Source organism: Ictalurus punctatus, chromosome 25 (genome assembly GCF_001660625.3).
Source record: "Ictalurus punctatus breed USDA103 chromosome 25, Coco_2.0, whole genome shotgun sequence".
Classification (NCBI taxonomy): Eukaryota; Metazoa; Chordata; class Actinopteri; order Siluriformes; family Ictaluridae; genus Ictalurus; species Ictalurus punctatus.
Window position 1 is genome coordinate 6,728,091 of NC_030440.2, and position 20,518 is coordinate 6,748,608.

Below are 20,518 nucleotides of genomic sequence, written 5' to 3' on the forward strand. Positions count from 1 at the left end.
AAGACCCTGACACTGAGCTGCAGCACGGTGGCCAAGACCATACAGTGGTTTAACAGGACAGGTTCCACTCAGAACAGGCCTCGCCATGGTCGACCAAAGAAGTTGAGTGTACATGCTCAGCATCATATCCAGAGGTTGTCTTTGGGAAATGGACATATGAGTGCTGCCAGCATTGCTGTAGAGGTTGAAGGGGTGGGGGGTCAGCCTGTCATTGCTCAGACCATACGCCACACACTGCATCAAACTGGTCTGCATGGCTGTCGTCCCAGAAGGAAGCCTCTTCTAAAGATGATGCACAAGAAAGCCCACAAACAGTTTGCTGAAGACAAGCAGACTAAGGACATGGATTACTGGAACCATGTCCTGTGGTCTGATGAGACCAAGATAAACTTATTTGGTTCAGATGGTGTCAAGCGTGTGTGGCGGCAACTACGTGAGGAGTACAAAGACAAGTGTGTCTTGCCTACAGTGAAGCATGGTGGTGGGAGTGTCATGGTCTGGGGCTGCATGAGTGCTGCCGGCACTGGGGAGCTACAGTTCATTGAGGGAACCATGAATGCCAACATGTACTGTGACATACTGAAGCAGAGCATGATCCCCTCCCTTCGGAGGCTGTGCTGCAGGGCAGTATTCCTGCTTGATAACATCTATTGCTTTGCTAAAAATGCTGAGGGTGAAGGTGATGGACTGGCCAAGCATGTCTCCAGACCTAAACCCTATTGAGCATCTGTGGGGTATCCTCAAACGGAAGGTGGAGGAGCACAAGGTCTCTAACATCCACCAGCTCCGTGATGTCGTCATGGAGGAGTGGAAGAGGACTCCAGTGGCAACCTGTGAAGCTCTGGTGAACTCCATGCCCAAGAGGGTTAAGGCAGTGCTGGAAAATAATGGGGACCACACAAAATATTGACACTTTGGACCCAATTTGGACATTTTCACTTAGGGGTGTACTCACTTTTGTTGCCAGCGGTTTAGACATTAATGGCTGTGTGTTGAGTTATTTTGAGGAGACAGCAAATTTACACTGTTACACAAGCTGTACACTCACTACTTTACATTGTAGCAAAGTGTCATTTCTTCAGTGTTGTCACATGAAAAGATATAATCAAATATTTACAAAAATGTGAGGGGTGTACTCACTTTTGTGAGATTCTGTGTGTGTGTGTGTATATCTATCTATCTATCTATATATATATATATATATATATATATATATATATATATATATATATATATATATATATATATGTGTGTATAGTGTATATATGTATGTATATATTTATATATGTATGGTAATATTCTATGCAGATGGTTGCTCACACTATAGAGGATGGCAGTGAAAGAAGAGATACCAGAATTACACCTAATCAAGTTAGTAAAATGGAACAGCATATGAAATGTTCATCAAGTCAAACTGAGCATCTCCTGAACACCATGAAAGACATGACAGATTATGGACAGTCCACTGAGCTAAGTGGCTTGCCCACTGGTGCAGATCGTCAACACACAGCTACTGCTCCTAAACCTGTGTTTAACATTGTTCTGCAAACTGAACTTTCTACGTCCAATAAAGAAAGTTCACTGTTCGATTCTGTAGATTCTATTTCTCAACAAAATGTAACCAAGCCTATTTCATTTTTTGCTATACATTATGATGAGGCAACTAAAAAACAAGAGGAAATTGTTAAACACAGTAATGACATTACTCTAGAGGGAATGCAGTCATCCTCACGTACGGAATCAATTCATACCAGAAGTTCTCTTTCTCCACTCAAAATCATTGTTGGTGCAGAGAGTTCCTCTGGAGATGCAGATGTGTCAAGTCAACAGACTTCTACGTTACACATGGACAGTGACAAGCGAAGTAGTACTGAGACTGCAAAAGTTTGTAAAACTGTTCTGGATATTGATCACTCTATACTGAAACCTCATGGGCAGCAGTCAGTAGAGTCTCCCAAACTCGGAGATGCTATTGAATTCAGTTATGAGATGCCCACTGACAATGCAATAGACTCTAAATCAAGAACAACAAACAATGAAGAGGATCTTGTGAAGTCACTGGACTGTCTAGAGGAAATCCAGCCGACCTCCCTTACAGAATCAGTGCAAACAGGTCAGCCTGAAAATGCTTATTGTCAACAACTCCAAACCCCTGTTTGTGCAGGAAGTTCCACTGGAGATGCAGATTTGTCGAGTCAAAAAGCTTTGATGTTATCTGTCAGGCATATTACAGACATGGATGTGCTGCAAAATCAGGAAGTAGATACAATGACAGAGATTAATGCTAGATCTGTTTCCTACCAAAAATCTCCTGCATCTCCAGATCAGCACCAACAACAGGGACAGGAAAGAGCAATTCCAAATGACAGAAATGAACCAGATGCTAAACAGGCAAAATCAGAAGAAGACTCTTTTGGGTTCAGACAGGGAACTGAACACACACAAGGAGAAGTTGATTTTTCACATACTGCAGTAGCAGATGTTCATGAAAATACTGCAACAGAAACTGACTTGTCTAATCAGACACCTGTTGCAACCCAGCCTGATTCCTGTATGGTACACATGGACAGTGACAACCAATGTAGTGTTGGTGCTGCAAAAGTTTATACCACGATTCTGGATGTTCTTCAACCTGTATTAAAACCTGAGACGCACCGGTCAGCTGATGATAAAGAAATTGGTACTGAAAAGTCTACTGCTAAATCAGAGGACTTTAAATCAGAAAGAACAAAATGTAATGAGGCTCTTATGCAGTCACTGGACATTCTAGAGGAAATGGAGTCAACCATACAGACAGAATCAGTGCAAACAAGTCAGACTGAAAATGCTGGTCTTCAACCCCAAGTCAAAACCCCTGCTGGTAAAGACGATTCATGTAGAGATGTATATGTGTCACATCATCAAACATCTACATCATCAGACAGAGATTCTATAATGGCAGATGTGCTGGAAAATCAGAAGGTTCATACAAAGGAACCTAATGCACTATCAATTTCCTATCAGCACAATACTGGATCTATAGTTCGGGGCAGAAAAGAGAGACAACTGAGAGCGATTGGAAATGACAAAAGCACAAATGAACTGGACACTAAACAGACCAAAGCAGAAGATGGCCATTGTTCCAAGCATTCCAGTTCTATTAAGAAAAGAAAGAAGAAAAAGAGGGTGCTGAACACAGATCAGATAGTTATTAAAGAAGACCAGAAGAGTGAAACAACAATCTCCAAACAAATGAGTGAAGGCAGATCTATGCAACATCAGACAACTAGCACAAGGCACCTTGATGCCACAGACACAACACAGGGTGCATTAACAGAAGAGGATGTGCTGCAAAATCAGGGAGTTGATACAACAAAAGATCTTGAAGGCAGGAGTGTTTCTTACCAGCTACACACTGTATTTACAGATTGTGACACAGAAGACAGACAGGAGACATCAAATCCAAATGACAAAAGCACAAATGACCCAGAAACTGAACAGCCAAAAGCAGAAGAGGACACCCTCAAGTTCAGACAAGAAATTGAATCCACACACACACAAAGTGATATTTCACATGGTCCAGTACCAGAGGTTCTTCAAATTTCTAGAACAGAAATGGACCAGATAGCAGCAAATACAGAAGAAGATTATATTACATTCAGACAGGGAACTGAACCCACAGACAGAGAAGCTGGTGTTTCTCATGGTCCAGTATCACAAGTTCTTGAAATATCTACAACAGAAATTGACTTGTCGAATCAGACACCTGATGGAGCCCAGCCTGAATCTAGGACACTACACATGGTCAGTGACAACCAAAGTAGCACAGGGATTGCAACATTCTGTCAATCCATTCTGGATGTTGATCAACCCACACTGAAACCTGATGGGCAACAGTCAGTGGAGTCTCCCAAAGCTGGAGATAGAAATGTGCTCAGTTCTGTCAGTCCCACTGACAATGCCACAGACTCTAAATCAATAACAAAAAAAAGTGAAGAGGATCTTGTGAAGTCACTGGACTGTCTAGAGGAAATGCAGTTATCCTCACTTATAGAATCGGTGCAACCAAGACAAGCTGAAAATGTTTGTCCTCAGCAAGTCCAAAACCCTGCTGATGTAGAAGATTCCTGTGGAGATGTAGATGTGTCATATCATCAAGCTTCTACATTATCAGACAGAGATTCTATAGAGGCAATTGTTGTGCCAAACCAGGTAGTTCATATAAAAGATCCTGATGCCATAACCATTTCCTATCAAGAACATGCTGTGTCTGTAGTTCAGGACAGAGAAGAGAGACAACAGACAACTGGAAATGACAAAAGCACAAAAGAACCAGACACTGAACAGGTCAAAGAAAAAGATAGGCATCGTTCCAAGCATTCCGTTTCTGTTAAAAAAAGAAAGAAGAACAAGGGGTTGCTGAACACGGATCAGACAGTTACTAAAGAAGACAGCAAGATTGAAACAACAATCTCCAAACAAATGAGTGAACGCAGCCCTCTGCATCATCAGACAACTAGTGCAAGGCATCTCGATGCCAAAGACACAACACAGGGTGCATTCACAGAAGAGGATGTGCTGCAAAATCAGGGAGTTGATACAACAAAAGATCTTGAAGGCAGGAGTGTTTCTTACCAGCTACAGACTATATCTACAGATTGTGACATAGAAGACAGACAAGAGACAGCAAACCCAACTGCCAAAAGCACAAATGACCCAGAAACTGAACAGCCAAAAGCAGAAGAGGACACCCTCAAGTTCAGACAAGAAATTGAATCCACACACACACAAAGTGATATTTCACATGGTCCAGTACCAGAGGTTCTTCCAATTTCTAGAACAGAAATAGACCAGAGAGCGGCAAATACAGAAGAAGATTATATTACATTCAGACAGGGAACTGAACCCACAGACAGAGAAGCTGGTGTTTCTCATGGTCCAGTATCACAAGTTCTTGAAATATCTACAACAGAAATTGACTTGTCGAATCAGACACCTGATGGAGCCCAGCCTGAATCTAGGACACTACACATGGACAGTGACAACCAAAGTAGCACAGGGATTGTAACAGTCTGTCAATCCATTCTGGATGTTGATCAACCCACACTGAAACCTGATGGGCAACAGTCAGTGGAGTCTCCCAAAGCTGGAGATACCAATGTGCTCAGTTCTGTCAGTCCCACTGACAATGCCACAGACTCTAAATCAAGAACAACAGAAAGTGAAGAGGATCTTGTGAAGTCACTGGACTGTCTAGAGGAAATCCAACTGACCTCACTTACAGAATCAGTGCAAACAGGTCAGCCTGAAAATGCTTATTCTCAACAACTCCAAACCCCTGTTTGTGCAGGAAGTTCCACTGGAGATGCAGATTTGTCGAGTCAAAAAGCTTTGATGTTATCTGTCAGTCATATTACAGACATGGATGTGCTTCAAAATCAGGAAGTTGATACAATGACAGAGATTAATGCTAGATCTGTTTCCTACCAAAAATCTCCCGCATCTCCAGATCAGCACCAACAACAGGGACAGGAAAGAGCAATTCCAAATGACAGAAATGAACCAGATACTGAACAGGTAAAATCAGAAGAAGACTCTATTGGGTTCAGACAGGGAACTGAACACACACAAGGAGAAGTTGATTTTTCACATGTTGCAGTAGCAAATGTTCATGAAAATACTACAACAGACACTGACTTGTCTAATCAGACACCTGTTGCAACCCAGCCTGATTCCTGTATGGTACACATGGACAGTGACAACCAATGTAGTCCTGATACTTCAAAAGTTTATACCATCATTCTGGATGTTGATCAACCTGTATTAAAACCTGAGACGCACCAGTCAGCTGATGATAATGAATTTTGTCCTGAAAAGTCTACTGCTAAATCAGTGGACTTTAAATCAGAAAGAGGAAAAAGTAATGAGGCTGTTGTGGAGTCACTGGACAGTCTAGAGGAAATGCAATTAACCTCACTTACAGAATCGGTGCAACCAAGACAAGCTGAAAATGTTTGTCCTCAGCAAGTCCAAAACCCTGCTGATGTAGAAGATTCCTGTGGAGGTGTAGATGCGTCGTATCTTCAAGCTTCTACATTATCAGACAGAGATTCTATAGAGGCAATTGTTGTGCAAAACCAGGCAGTTCATACAAAAGATCCTGATGCCATAACCATTTCCTATCAAGAACATGCTGTGTCTGTAGTTCAGGACAGAGAAGAGAGACAACAGACATCAATTGGAAATGAGAAAAGCACAAAAGAACCGTACAGTGAACAGGTCAAAGAAAAAGACAACCATCGTTCCAAGCATTCTGTTTCTGTTAAAAAAAGGAAGAAGAACAAGGGGTTGCTGAACACGGATCAGACAGTTACTAAAGAAGACAGCAAGATTGAAACAACAATCTCCAAACAATTGAGTGAACGCAGCCCTCTGCATCATCAGACAACTAGTGCAAGGCATCTCGATGCCAAAGACACAACACAGGGTGCATTCACAGAAGAGGATGTGCTGCAAAATCAGGGAGTTGATACAACAAAAGATCTTGAAGGCAGGAGTGTTTCTTACCAGCTACAGACTATATCTACAGATTGTGACATAGAAGACAGACAAGAGACAGCAAACCCAACTGCCAAAAGCACAAATGACCCAGAAACTGAACAGCCAAAAGCAGAAGAGGACACCCTCAAGTTCAGACAAGAAATTGAATCCACACACACACAAAGTGATATTTCACATGGTCCAGTACCAGAGGTTCTTCCAATTTCTAGAACAGAAATAGACCAGAGAGCGGCAAATACAGAAGAAGATTATATTACATTCAGACAGGGAACTGAACCCACAGACAGAGAAGCTGGTGTTTCTCATGGTCCAGTATCACAAGTTCTTGAAATATCTACAACAGAAATTGACTTGTCGAATCAGACACCTGATGGAGCCCAGCCTGAATCTAGGACACTACACATGGACAGTGACAACCAAAGTAGCACAGCGATTGTAACAGTCTGTCAATCCATTCTGGATGTTGATCAACCCACACTGAAACCTGATGGGCAACAGTCAGTGGAGTCTCCCAAAGCTGGAGATACCAATGTGCTCAGTTCTGTCAATCCCACTGACAATGCCACAGACTCTAAATCAAGAACAACAGAAAGTGAAGAGGATCTTGTGAAGTCACTGGACTGTCTAGAGGAAATCCAACTGACCTCACTTACAGAATCAGTGCAAACAGGTCAGCCTGAAAATGCTTATTCTCAACAACTCCAAACCCCTGTTTGTGCAGGAAGTTCCACTGGAGATGCAGATTTGTCGAGTCAAAAAGCTTTGATGTTATCTGTCAGTCATATTACAGACATGGATGTGCTTCAAAATCAGGAAGTTGATACAATGACAGAGATTAATGCTAGATCTGTTTCCTACCAAAAATCTCCCGCATCTCCAGATCAGCACCAACAACAGGGACAGGAAAGAGCAATTCCAAATGACAGAAATGAACCAGATACTGAACAGGTAAAATCAGAAGAAGACTCTATTGGGTTCAGACAGAGAACTGAACACACACAAGGAGAAGTTGATTTTTCACATGTTGCAGTAGCAAATGTTCATGAAAATACTACAACAGACACTGACTTGTCTAATCAGACACCTGTTGCAACCCAGCCTGATTCCTGTATGGTACACATGGACAGTGACAACCAATGTAGTCCTGATACTTCAAAAGTTTATACCATCATTCTGGATGTTGATCAACCTGTATTAAAACCTGAGACGCACCAGTCAGCTGATGATAATGAATTTGGTCCTGAAAAGTCTACTGCTAAATCAGTGGACTTTAAATCAGAAAGAGGAAAAAGTAATGAGGCTGTTGTGGAGTCACTGGACAGTCTAGAGGAAATGCAATTAACCTCACTTACAGAATCGGTGCAACCAAGACAAGCTGAAAATGTTTGTCCTCAGCAAGTCCAAAACCCTGCTGATGTAGAAGATTCCTGTGGAGGTGTAGATGCGTCGTATCTTCAAGCTTCTACATTATCAGACAGAGATTCTATAGAGGCAATTGTTGTGCAAAACCAGGCAGTTCATACAAAAGATCCTGATGCCATAACCATTTCCTATCAAGAACATGCCGTGTCTGTAGTTCAGGACAGAGAAGAGAGACAACAGACATCAATTGGAAATGAGAAAAGCACAAAAGAACCGGACACTGAACAGGTCAAAGAAAAAGACAGCCATCGTTCCAAGCATTCCGTTTCTGTTAAAAAAAGAAAGAAGAACAAGGGGTCGCTGAACACGGATCAGACAGTTACTAAAGAAGACAGCAAGATTGAAACAACAATCTCCAAACAATTGAGTGAACGCAGCCCTCTGCATCATCAGACAACTAGTGCAAGGCATCTCGATGCCAAAGACACAACACAGGGTGCATTCACAGAAGAGGATGTGCTGCAAAATCAGGGAGTTGATACAACAAAAGATCTTGAAGGCAGGAGTGTTTCTTACCACCTACAGACTATATCTACAGATTGTGACACAGAAGACAGACAAGAGACAGCAAACCCAACTGCCAAAAGCACAAATGACCCAGAAACTGAACAGCCAAAAGCAGAAGAGGACACCCTCAAGTTCAGACAAGAAATTGAATCCACACACACACAAAGTGATATTTCACATGGTCCAGTACCAGAGGTTCTTCCAATTTCTAGAACAGAAATAGACCAGAGAGCGGCAAATACAGAAGAAGATTATATTACATTCAGACAGGGAACTGAACCCACAGACAGAGAAGCTGGTGTTTCTCATGGTCCAGTATCACAAGTTCTTGAAATATCTACAACAGAAATTGACTTGTCGAATCAGACACCTGATGGAGCCCAGCCTGAATCTAGGACACTACACATGGACAGTGACAACCAAAGTAGCACAGGGATTGTAACAGTCTGTCAATCCATTCTGGATGTTGATCAACCCACACTGAAACCTGATGGGCAACAGTCAGTGGAGTCTCCCAAAGCTGGAGATACCAATGTGCTCAGTTCTGTCAGTCCCACTGACAGTGCCACAGACTCTAAATCAAGAACAACAGAAAGTGAAGAGGATCTTGTGAAGTCACTGGACTGTCTAGAGGAAATCCAACTGACCTCACTTACAGAATCAGTGCAAACAGGTCAGCCTGAAAATGCTTATTCTCAACAACTCCAATCCTCTGTTTGTGCAGGAAGTTCCACTGGAGATGCAGATTTGTCGAGTCAAAAAGCTTTGATGTTATCTGTCAGGCATATTACAGACATGGATGTGCTGCAAAATCAGGAAGTTGATACAATGACAGAGATTAATGCTAGATCTGTTTCCTACCAAAAATCTCCCGCATCTCCAGATCAGCACCAACAACAGGGACAGGAAAGAGCAATTCCAAATGACAGAAATGAACCAGATACTGAACAGGTAAAATCAGAAGAAGACTCTATTGGGTTCAGACAGAGAACTGAACACACACAAGGAGAAGTTGATTTTTCACATGTTGCAGTAGCAAATGTTCATGAAAATACTACAACAGACACTGACTTGTCTAATCAGACACCTGTTGCAACCCAGCCTGATTCCTGTATGGTACACATGGACAGTGACAACCAATGTAGTCCTGATACTTCAAAAGTTTATACCATCATTCTGGATGTTGATCAACCTGTATTAAAACCTGAGACGCACCAGTCAGCTGATGATAATGAATTTGGTCCTGAAAAGTCTACTGCTAAATCAGTGGACTTTAAATCAGAAAGAGGAAAAAGTAATGAGGCTGTTGTGGAGTCACTGGACAGTCTAGAGGAAATGCAATTAACCTCACTTACAGAATCGGTGCAACCAAGACAAGCTGAAAATGTTTGTCCTCAGCAAGTCCAAAACCCTGCTGATGTAGAAGATTCCTGTGGAGGTGTAGATGCGTCGTATCTTCAAGCTTCTACATTATCAGACAGAGATTCTATAGAGGCAATTGTTGTGCAAAACCAGGCAGTTCATACAAAAGATCCTGATGCCATAACCATTTCCTATCAAGAACATGCCGTGTCTGTAGTTCAGGACAGAGAAGAGAGACAACAGACATCAATTGGAAATGAGAAAAGCACAAAAGAACCGGACACTGAACAGGTCAAAGAAAAAGACAGCCATCGTTCCAAGCATTCCGTTTCTGTTAAAAAAAGAAAGAAGAACAAGGGGTCGCTGAACACGGATCAGACAGTTACTAAAGAAGACAGCAAGATTGAAACAACAATCTCCAAACAATTGAGTGAACGCAGCCCTCTGCATCATCAGACAACTAGTGCAAGGCATCTCGATGCCAAAGACACAACACAGGGTGCATTCACAGAAGAGGATGTGCTGCAAAATCAGGGAGTTGATACAACAAAAGATCTTGAAGGCAGGAGTGTTTCTTACCACCTACAGACTATATCTACAGATTGTGACACAGAAGACAGACAAGAGACAGCAAACCCAACTGCCAAAAGCACAAATGACCCAGAAACTGAACAGCCAAAAGCAGAAGAGGACACCCTCAAGTTCAGACAAGAAATTGAATCCACACACACACAAAGTGATATTTCACATGGTCCAGTACCAGAGGTTCTTCCAATTTCTAGAACAGAAATAGACCAGAGAGCGGCAAATACAGAAGAAGATTATATTACATTCAGACAGGGAACTGAACCCACAGACAGAGAAGCTGGTGTTTCTCATGGTCCAGTATCACAAGTTCTTGAAATATCTACAACAGAAATTGACTTGTCGAATCAGACACCTGATGGAGCCCAGCCTGAATCTAGGACACTACACATGGACAGTGACAACCAAAGTAGCACAGGGATTGTAACAGTCTGTCAATCCATTCTGGATGTTGATCAACCCACACTGAAACCTGATGGGCAACAGTCAGTGGAGTCTCCCAAAGCTGGAGATACCAATGTGCTCAGTTCTGTCAGTCCCACTGACAGTGCCACAGACTCTAAATCAAGAACAACAGAAAGTGAAGAGGATCTTGTGAAGTCACTGGACTGTCTAGAGGAAATCCAACTGACCTCACTTACAGAATCAGTGCAAACAGGTCAGCCTGAAAATGCTTATTCTCAACAACTCCAAACCCCTGTTTGTGCAGGAAGTTCCACTGGAGATGCAGATTTGTCGAGTCAAAAAGCTTTGATGTTATCTGTCAGGCATATTACAGACATGGATGTGCTGCAAAATCAGGAAGTTGATACAATGACAGAGATTAATGCTAGATCTGTTTCCTACCAAAAATCTCCCGCATCTCCAGATCAGCACCAACAACAGGGACAGGAAAGAGCAATTCCAAATGACAGAAATGAACCAGATACTGAACAGGTAAAATTAGAAGAAGACTCTATTGGGTTCAGACAGAGAACTGAACACACACAAGGAGAAGTTGATTTTTCACATGTTGCAGTAGCAAATGTTCATGAAAATACTACAACAGACACTGACTTGTCTAATCAGACACCTGTTGCAACCCAGCCTGATTCCTGTATGGTACACATGGACAGTGACAACCAATGTAGTCCTGATACTTCAAAAGTTTATACCATCATTCTGGATGTTGATCAACCTGTATTAAAACCTGAGACGCACCAGTCAGCTGATGATAATGAATTTTGTCCTGAAAAGTCTACTGCTAAATCAGTGGACTTTAAATCAGAAAGAGGAAAAAGTAATGAGGCTGTTGTGGAGTCACTGGACAGTCTAGAGGAAATGCAATTAACCTCACTTACAGAATCGGTGCAACCAAGACAAGCTGAAAATGTTTGTCCTCAGCAAGTCCAAAACCCTGCTGATGTAGAAGATTCCTGTGGAGATGTAGATGCGTCGTATCTTCAAGCTTCTACATTATCAGACAGAGATTCTATAGAGGCAATTGTTGTGCAAAACCAGGCAGTTCATACAAAAGATCCTGATGCCATAACCATTTCCTATCAAGAACATGCTGTGTCTGTAGTTCAGGACAGAGAAGAGAGACAACAGACATCAATTGGAAATGAGAAAAGCACAAAAGAACCGGACACTGAACAGGTCAAAGAAAAAGACAGCCATCGTTCCAAGCATTCCGTTTCTGTTAAAAAAAGGAAGAAGAACAAGGGGTTGCTGAACACGGATCAGACAGTTACTAAAGAAGACAGCAAGATTGAAACAACAATCTCCAAACAATTGAGTGAACGCAGCCCTCTGCATCATCAGACAACTAGTGCAAGGCATCTCGATGCCAAAGACACAACACAGGGTGCATTCACAGAAGAGGATGTGCTGCAAAATCAGGGAGTTGATACAACAAAAGATCTTGAAGGCAGGAGTGTTTCTTACCAACTACAGACTATATCTACAGATTGTGACACAGAAGACAGACAAGAGACAGCAAACCCAACTGCCAAAAGCACAAATGACCCAGAAAGTGAACAGCCGAAAGCAGAAGAGGACACCCTCAAGTTCAGACAAGAAATTGAATCCACACACACACAAAGTGATATTTCACATGGTCCAGAACCAGAGGTTCTTCAAATTTCTAGAACAGAAATAGACCAGAGAGCGGCAAATACAGAAGAAGATTATATTACATTCAGACAGGGAACTGAACCCACAGACAGAGAAGCTGGTGTTTCTCATGGTCCAGTATCACAAGTTCTTGAAATATCTACAACAGAAATTGACTTGTCGAATCAGACACCTGATGGAGCCCAGCCTGAATCTAGGACACTACACATGGACAGTGACAACCAAAGTAGCACAGGGATTGCAACAGTCTGTCAATCCATTCTGGATGTTGATCAACCCACACTGAAACCTGATGGGCAACAGTCAGTGGAGTCTCCCAAAGCTGGAGATACCAATGTGCTCAGTTCTGTCAATCCCACTGACAATGCCACAGACTCTAAATCAAGAACAACAGAAAGTGAAGAGGATCTTGTGAAGTCACTGGACTGTCAAGAGGAAATCCAACTGACCTCACTTACAGAATCAGTGCAAACAGGTCAGCCTGAAAATGCTTATTCTCAACAACTCCAAACCCCTGTTTGTGCAGGAAGTTCCACTGGAGATGCAGATTTGTCGAGTCAAAAAGCTTTGATGTTATCTGTCAGGCATATTACAGACATGGATGTGCTGCAAAATCAGGAAGTTGATACAATGACAGAGATTAATGCTAGATCTGTTTCCTACCAAAAATCTCCCGCATCTCCAGATCAGCACCAACAACAGGGACAGGAAAGAGCAATTCCAAATGACAGAAATGAACCAGATACTGAACAGGTAAAATCAGAAGAAGACTCTATTGGGTTCAGACAGAGAACTGAACACACACAAGGAGAAGTTGATTTTTCACATGTTGCAGTAGCAAATGTTCATGAAAATACTACAACAGACACTGACTTGTCTAATCAGACACCTGTTGCAACCCAGCCTGATTCCTGTATGGTACACATGGACAGTGACAACCAATGTAGTCCTGATACTTCAAAAGTTTATACCATCATTCTGGATGTTGATCAACCTGTATTAAAACCTGAGACGCACCAGTCAGCTGATGATAATGAATTTGGTCCTGAAAAGTCTACTGCTAAATCAGTGGACTTTAAATCAGAAAGAGGAAAAAGTAATGAGGCTGTTGTGGAGTCACTGGACAGTCTAGAGGAAATGCAATTAACCTCACTTACAGAATCGGTGCAACCAAGACAAGCTGAAAATGTTTGTCCTCAGCAAGTCCAAAACCCTGCTGATGTAGAAGATTCCTGTGGAGATGTAGATGCGTCGTATCTTCAAGCTTCTACATTATCAGACAGAGATTCTATAGAGGCAATTGTTGTGCAAAACCAGGCAGTTCATACAAAAGATCCTGATGCCATAACCATTTCCTATCAAGAACATGCTGTGTCTGTAGTTCAGGACAGAGAAGAGAGACAACAGACATCAATTGGAAATGAGAAAAGCACAAAAGAACCGGACACTGAACAGGTCAAAGAAAAAGACAGCCATCGTTCCAAGCATTCCGTTTCTGTTAAAAAAAGGAAGAAGAACAAGGGGTTGCTGAACACGGATCAGACAGTTACTAAAGAAGACAGCAAGATTGAAACAACAATCTCCAAACAATTGAGTGAACGCAGCCCTCTGCATCATCAGACAACTAGTGCAAGGCATCTCGATGCCAAAGACACAACACAGGGTGCATTCACAGAAGAGGATGTGCTGCAAAATCAGGGAGTTGATACAACAAAAGATCTTGAAGGCAGGAGTGTTTCTTACCAACTACAGACTATATCTACAGATTGTGACACAGAAGACAGACAAGAGACAGCAAACCCAACTGCCAAAAGCACAAATGACCCAGAAAGTGAACAGCCGAAAGCAGAAGAGGACACCCTCAAGTTCAGACAAGAAATTGAATCCACACACACACAAAGTGATATTTCACATGGTCCAGAACCAGAGGTTCTTCAAATTTCTAGAACAGAAATAGACCAGAGAGCGGCAAATACAGAAGAAGATTATATTACATTCAGACAGGGAACTGAACCCACAGACAGAGAAGCTGGTGTTTCTCATGGTCCAGTATCACAAGTTCTTGAAATATCTACAACAGAAATTGACTTGTCGAATCAGACACCTGATGGAGCCCAGCCTGAATCTAGGACACTACACATGGACAGTGACAACCAAAGTAGCACAGGGATTGCAACAGTCTGTCAATCCATTCTGGATGTTGATCAACCCACACTGAAACCTGATGGGCAACAGTCAGTGGAGTCTCCCAAAGCTGGAGATACCAATGTGCTCAGTTCTGTCAATCCCACTGACAATGCCACAGACTCTAAATCAAGAACAACAGAAAGTGAAGAGGATCTTGTGAAGTCACTGGACTGTCAAGAGGAAATCCAACTGACCTCACTTACAGAATCAGTGCAAACAGGTCAGCCTGAAAATGCTTATTCTCAACAACTCCAAACCCCTGTTTGTGCAGGAAGTTCCACTGGAGATGCAGATTTGTCGAGTCAAAAAGCTTTGATGTTATCTGTCAGGCATATTACAGACAGGGATGTGCTGCAAAATCAGGAAGTTGATACAATGACAGAGATTAATGCTAGATCTGTTTCCTACCAAAAATCTCCCGCATCTCCAGATCAGCACCAACAACAGGGACAGGAAAGAGCAATTCCAAATGACAGAAATGAACCAGATACTGAACAGGTAAAATCAGAAGAAGACTCTATTGGGTTCAGACAGAGAACTGAACACACACAAGGAGAAGTTGATTTTTCACATGTTGCAGTAGCAAATGTTCATGAAAATACTACAACAGACACTGACTTGTCTAATCAGACACCTGTTGCAACCCAGCCTGATTCCTGTATGGTACACATGGACAGTGACAACCAATGTAGTCCTGATACTTCAAAAGTTTATACCATCATTCTGGATGTTGATCAACCTGTATTAAAACCTGAGACGCACCAGTCAGCTGATGATAATGAATTTGGTCCTGAAAAGTCTACTGCTAAATCAGTGGACTTTAAATCAGAAAGAGGAAAAAGTAATGAGGCTGTTGTGGAGTCACTGGACAGTCTAGAGGAAATGCAATTAACCTCACTTACAGAATCGGTGCAACCAAGACAAGCTGAAAATGTTTGTCCTCAGCAAGTCCAAAACCGTGCTGATGTAGAAGATTCCTGTGGAGGTGTAGATGCGTCGTATCTTCAAGCTTCTACATTATCAGACAGAGATTCTATAGAGGCAATTGTTGTGCAAAACCAGGCAGTTCATACAAAAGATCCTGATGCCATAACCATTTCCTATCAAGAACATGCCGTGTCTGTAGTTCAGGACAGAGAAGAGAGACAACAGACATCAATTGGAAATGAGAAAAGCACAAAAGAACCGGACACTGAACAGGTCAAAGAAAAAGACAGCCATCGTTCCAAGCATTCCGTTTCTGTTAAAAAAAGAAAGAAGAACAAGGGGTCGCTGAACACGGATCAGACAGTTACTAAAGAAGACAGCAAGATTGAAACAACAATCTCCAAACAATTGAGTGAACGCAGCCCTCTGCATCATCAGACAACTAGTGCAAGGCATCTCGATGCCAAAGACACAACACAGGGTGCATTCACAGAAGAGGATGTGCTGCAAAATCAGGGAGTTGATACAACAAAAGATCTTGAAGGCAGGAGTGTTTCTTACCACCTACAGACTATATCTACAGATTGTGACACAGAAGACAGACAAGAGACAGCAAACCCAACTGCCAAAAGCACAAATGACCCAGAAACTGAACAGCCAAAAGCAGAAGAGGACACCCTCAAGTTCAGACAAGAAATTGAATCCACACACACACAAAGTGATATTTCACATGGTCCAGTACCAGAGGTTCTTCCAATTTCTAGAACAGAAATAGACCAGAGAGCGGCAAATACAGAAGAAGATTATATTACATTCAGACAGGGAACTGAACCCACAGACAGAGAAGCTGGTGTTTCTCATGGTCCAGTATCACAAGTTCTTGAAATATCTACAACAGAAATTGACTTGTCGAATCAGACACCTGATGGAGCCCAGCCTGAATCTAGGACACTACACATGGACAGTGACAACCAAAGTAGCACAGGGATTGTAACAGTCTGTCAATCCATTCTGGATGTTGATCAACCCACACTGAAACCTGATGGGCAACAGTCAGTGGAGTCTCCCAAAGCTGGAGATACCAATGTGCTCAGTTCTGTCAATCCCACTGACAGTGCCACAGACTCTAAATCAAGAACAACAGAAAGTGAAGAGGATCTTGTGAAGTCACTGGACTGTCTAGAGGAAATCCAACTGACCTCACTTACAGAATCAGTGCAAACAGGTCAGCCTGAAAATGCTTATTCTCAACAACTCCAAACCCCTGTTTGTGCAGGAAGTTCCACTGGAGATGCAGATTTGTCGAGTCAAAAAGCTTTGATGTTATCTGTCAGGCATATTACAGACATGGATGTGCTGCAAAATCAGGAAGTTGATACAATGACAGAGATTAATGCTAGATCTGTTTCCTACCAAAAATCTCCCGCATCTCCAGATCAGCACCAACAACAGGGACAGGAAAGAGCAATTCCAAATGACAGAAATGAACCAGATACTGAACAGGTAAAATCAGAAGAAGACTCTATTGGGTTCAGACAGAGAACTGAACACACACAAGGAGAAGTTGATTTTTCACATGTTGCAGTAGCAAATGTTCATGAAAATACTACAACAGACACTGACTTGTCTAATCAGACACCTGTTGCAACCCAGCCTGATTCCTGTATGGTACACATGGACAGTGACAACCAATGTAGTCCTGATACTTCAAAAGTTTATACCATCATTCTGGATGTTGATCAACCTGTATTAAAACCTGAGACGCACCAGTCAGCTGATGATAATGAATTTGGTCCTGAAAAGTCTACTGCTAAATCAGTGGACTTTAAATCAGAAAGAGGAAAAAGTAATGAGGCTGTTGTGGAGTCACTGGACAGTCTAGAGGAAATGCAATTAACCTCACTTACAGAATCGGTGCAACCAAGACAAGCTGAAAATGTTTGTCCTCAGCAAGTCCAAAACCCTGCTGATGTAGAAGATTCCTGTGGAGGTGTAGATGCGTCGTATCTTCAAGCTTCTACATTATCAGACAGAGATTCTATAGAGGCAATTGTTGTGCAAAACCAGGCAGTTCATACAAAAGATCCTGATGCCATAACCATTTCCTATCAAGAACATGCCGTGTCTGTAGTTCAGGACAGAGAAGAGAGACAACAGACATCAATTGGAAATGAGAAAAGCACAAAAGAACCGTACAGTGAACAGGTCAAAGAAAAAGACAGCCATCGTTCCAAGCATTCCGTTTCTGTTAAAAAAAGGAAGAAGAACAAGGGGTCGCTGAACACGGATCAGACAGTTACTAAAGAAGACAGCAAGATTGAAACAACAATCTCCAAACAATTGAGTGAACGCAGCCCTCTGCATCATCAGACAACTAGTGCAAGGCATCTCGATGCCAAAGACACAACACAGGGTGCATTCACAGAAGAGGATGTGCTGCAAAATCAGGGAGTTGATACAACAAAAGATCTTGAAGGCAGGAGTGTTTCTTACCAACTACAGACTATATCTACAGATTGTGACACAGAAGACAGACAAGAGACAGCAAACCCAACTGCCAAAAGCACAAATGACCCAGAAAGTGAACAGCCGAAAGCAGAAGAGGACACCCTCAAGTTCAGACAAGAAATTGAATCCACACACACACAAAGTGATATTTCACATGGTCCAGAACCAGAGGTTCTTCAAATTTCTAGAACAGAAGTAGACCAGAGAGCAGCAAATACAGAAGAAGATTATATTACATTCAGACAGGGAACTGAACCCACACACAGAGAAGCTGGTGTTTCTCATGGTCCAGTATCACAAGTTCTTGAAATGTCTACAACAGAAATTGACTTGTCGAATCAGACACCTGATGGAGCCCAGCCTGAATCTAGGACACTACACATGGACAGTGACAACCAAAGTAGCACAGGGATTGCAACAGTCTGTCAATCCATTCTGGATGTTGATCAACCCACACTGAAACCTGATGGGCAACAGTCAGTGGAGTCTCCCAAAGCTGGAGATACCAATGTGCTCAGTTCTGTCAATCCCACTGACAATGCCACAGACTCTAAATCAAGAACAACAGAAAGTGAAGAGGATCTTGTGAAGTCACTGGACTGTCAAGAGGAAATCCAACTGACCTCACTTACAGAATCAGTGCAAACAGGTCAGCCTGAAAATGCTTATTCTCAACAACTCCAATCCTCTGTTTTTGCTGAACATTACACTGGAGATGCAGATTTGATAAGTCCTCAAGCTTCTACATTTTCCAAAAAGGATATGAGGGACATGAATGTGCTGCAAAATCAAGAACTTAACACAACAAAATTGATTAATTCCAAATCTGTTTCCTACCAACAAAACACTGTATCTTTAGATCAGGACAGAGAGGACAGACAAGAGACCACAAACCTAGATGACAACACTGAGCCAGACAATGAAGATGCAAAATCAGAACATGATTATATATCCAGACTGGGAACTGATACAGCACCCAGAGACACTGATATTTCACCTTGTCCAGTTACAGAGGTTCTTCAGTCAGAAACTGACTTGTCAAATCAGATACCTGATGCAAACAAGTTTGAATCTAATATGCCATGCATGAAGAGTGAAACTGAAAGTAGACCTGGGACTGATAATGTCTGTTCTATCATTCTGGATGTTGATCTGCCCATGCTGAAACCTGACGGGCAGGAGTCTATGGAGTTTCCTAAAGCTGGAGATGCTAATGAATTCAGTTCAAATTCCACTGCTAATGCAAACTACTCTAGATCAGGAACAACAAAAAGTAAGGAGGATCTTATGAAGTCATTAGACAGTGTTGTAGAAAGTCAGACTGGAAATGATCATTCACAATCCCAAACCTCTGTAGATCCAGAAAGTTCCTTTGGAGATGCAAATGTGCCAGGTGATCAAGATTGTATGGTGCTATGCAAGGATATTACAGAAGTACATGTTCTGCATACTGAGGGTGTTGTTACAATAGAAGAGCATGACGCCACTAGTAAAATTATTAGGGCGACGAAAAATTATTTGGGCGGGGAAGACTGGCAAGAAACCAAAAATATAAATGAAGCGCACACTGAACTAGTAAAAGGAGGAGATAATGAGTGTCTGAAGCTTCCCAGTGCTATAAAGGGAAAGAAGAAGAGGTCTTCAAACTCAGATCAGACAAATGATGATGAAGAAAAAAGGAAGACTGAGACATCTACTTCCAAACAAATGAATGAAGGCAGCTTTCTGCATTATCAGACAACTACCACAAGGCATGCAAATGCCCCTGACACAACACTGAGCACATCCACAGAATATATTCAGAAAGATACTCCAAAATCAATGAATGTCTTTAGTTTAGATGGGAAAGCGGTGGATGCTATAGAAATCAGAGATGACTTTGATTCCCCAGAGAATACAGATAGACAGCTGAGTGATACAAGTACTGCCCTTGTATGTACTAGCCATGCCAGTGCCATAGGCAGTCATTCTACTTATATAAAATCAACAGACTTTAAGTGCACCATTGGGAAGCAAGTTTCTAATTCAGGGGACATTTCAGAGACATCCAGAACTGAGACTGAGTCAACGATAACCACTGCAGTACCATTACAGCTTGAGTTCAGCATCCATGCAAAAGCAGGCTCAAAGGAGCAGGCTGAGGATCCGGATAGCAATGACTGCTTACAGGTATCTTCACGTGCATATTTTTTTTTCTTTGCTGTACATTGCATTAATTCATTGTCAGTGTGGTCCTCCTAGAATAGTTGTGTTTTGTCACTGAGTGTGGGATCAGACTCATGTCAGCACTTCATGTTAACCGTTCTGGGTAAAACTTAAAAGCAGTTTTTTCAGAGCACAGAAAAATGTTGCACTTTATTGGTTT

The 20,518-nt window shown here is 42.1% G+C and overlaps 1 protein-coding gene across 9 annotated transcripts in view; it reads left to right on the forward strand.

The window, feature by feature from the left end:
- syne2a (spectrin repeat containing, nuclear envelope 2a) overlaps positions 1 to 20,518 on the forward strand; it is a 124,179-nt gene that overhangs the window by 43,129 nt on the left and 60,532 nt on the right. For all 9 annotated transcript variants that reach the window (XM_017455909.3, XM_053675761.1, XM_053675760.1 and 6 more), the window contains one exon: positions 1,309 to 20,322. In XM_017455909.3, the coding sequence (XP_017311398.2) occupies positions 1,309 to 20,322 (19,014 nt within the window). The remainder of the gene's footprint in view (positions 1 to 1,308; positions 20,323 to 20,518) is intronic.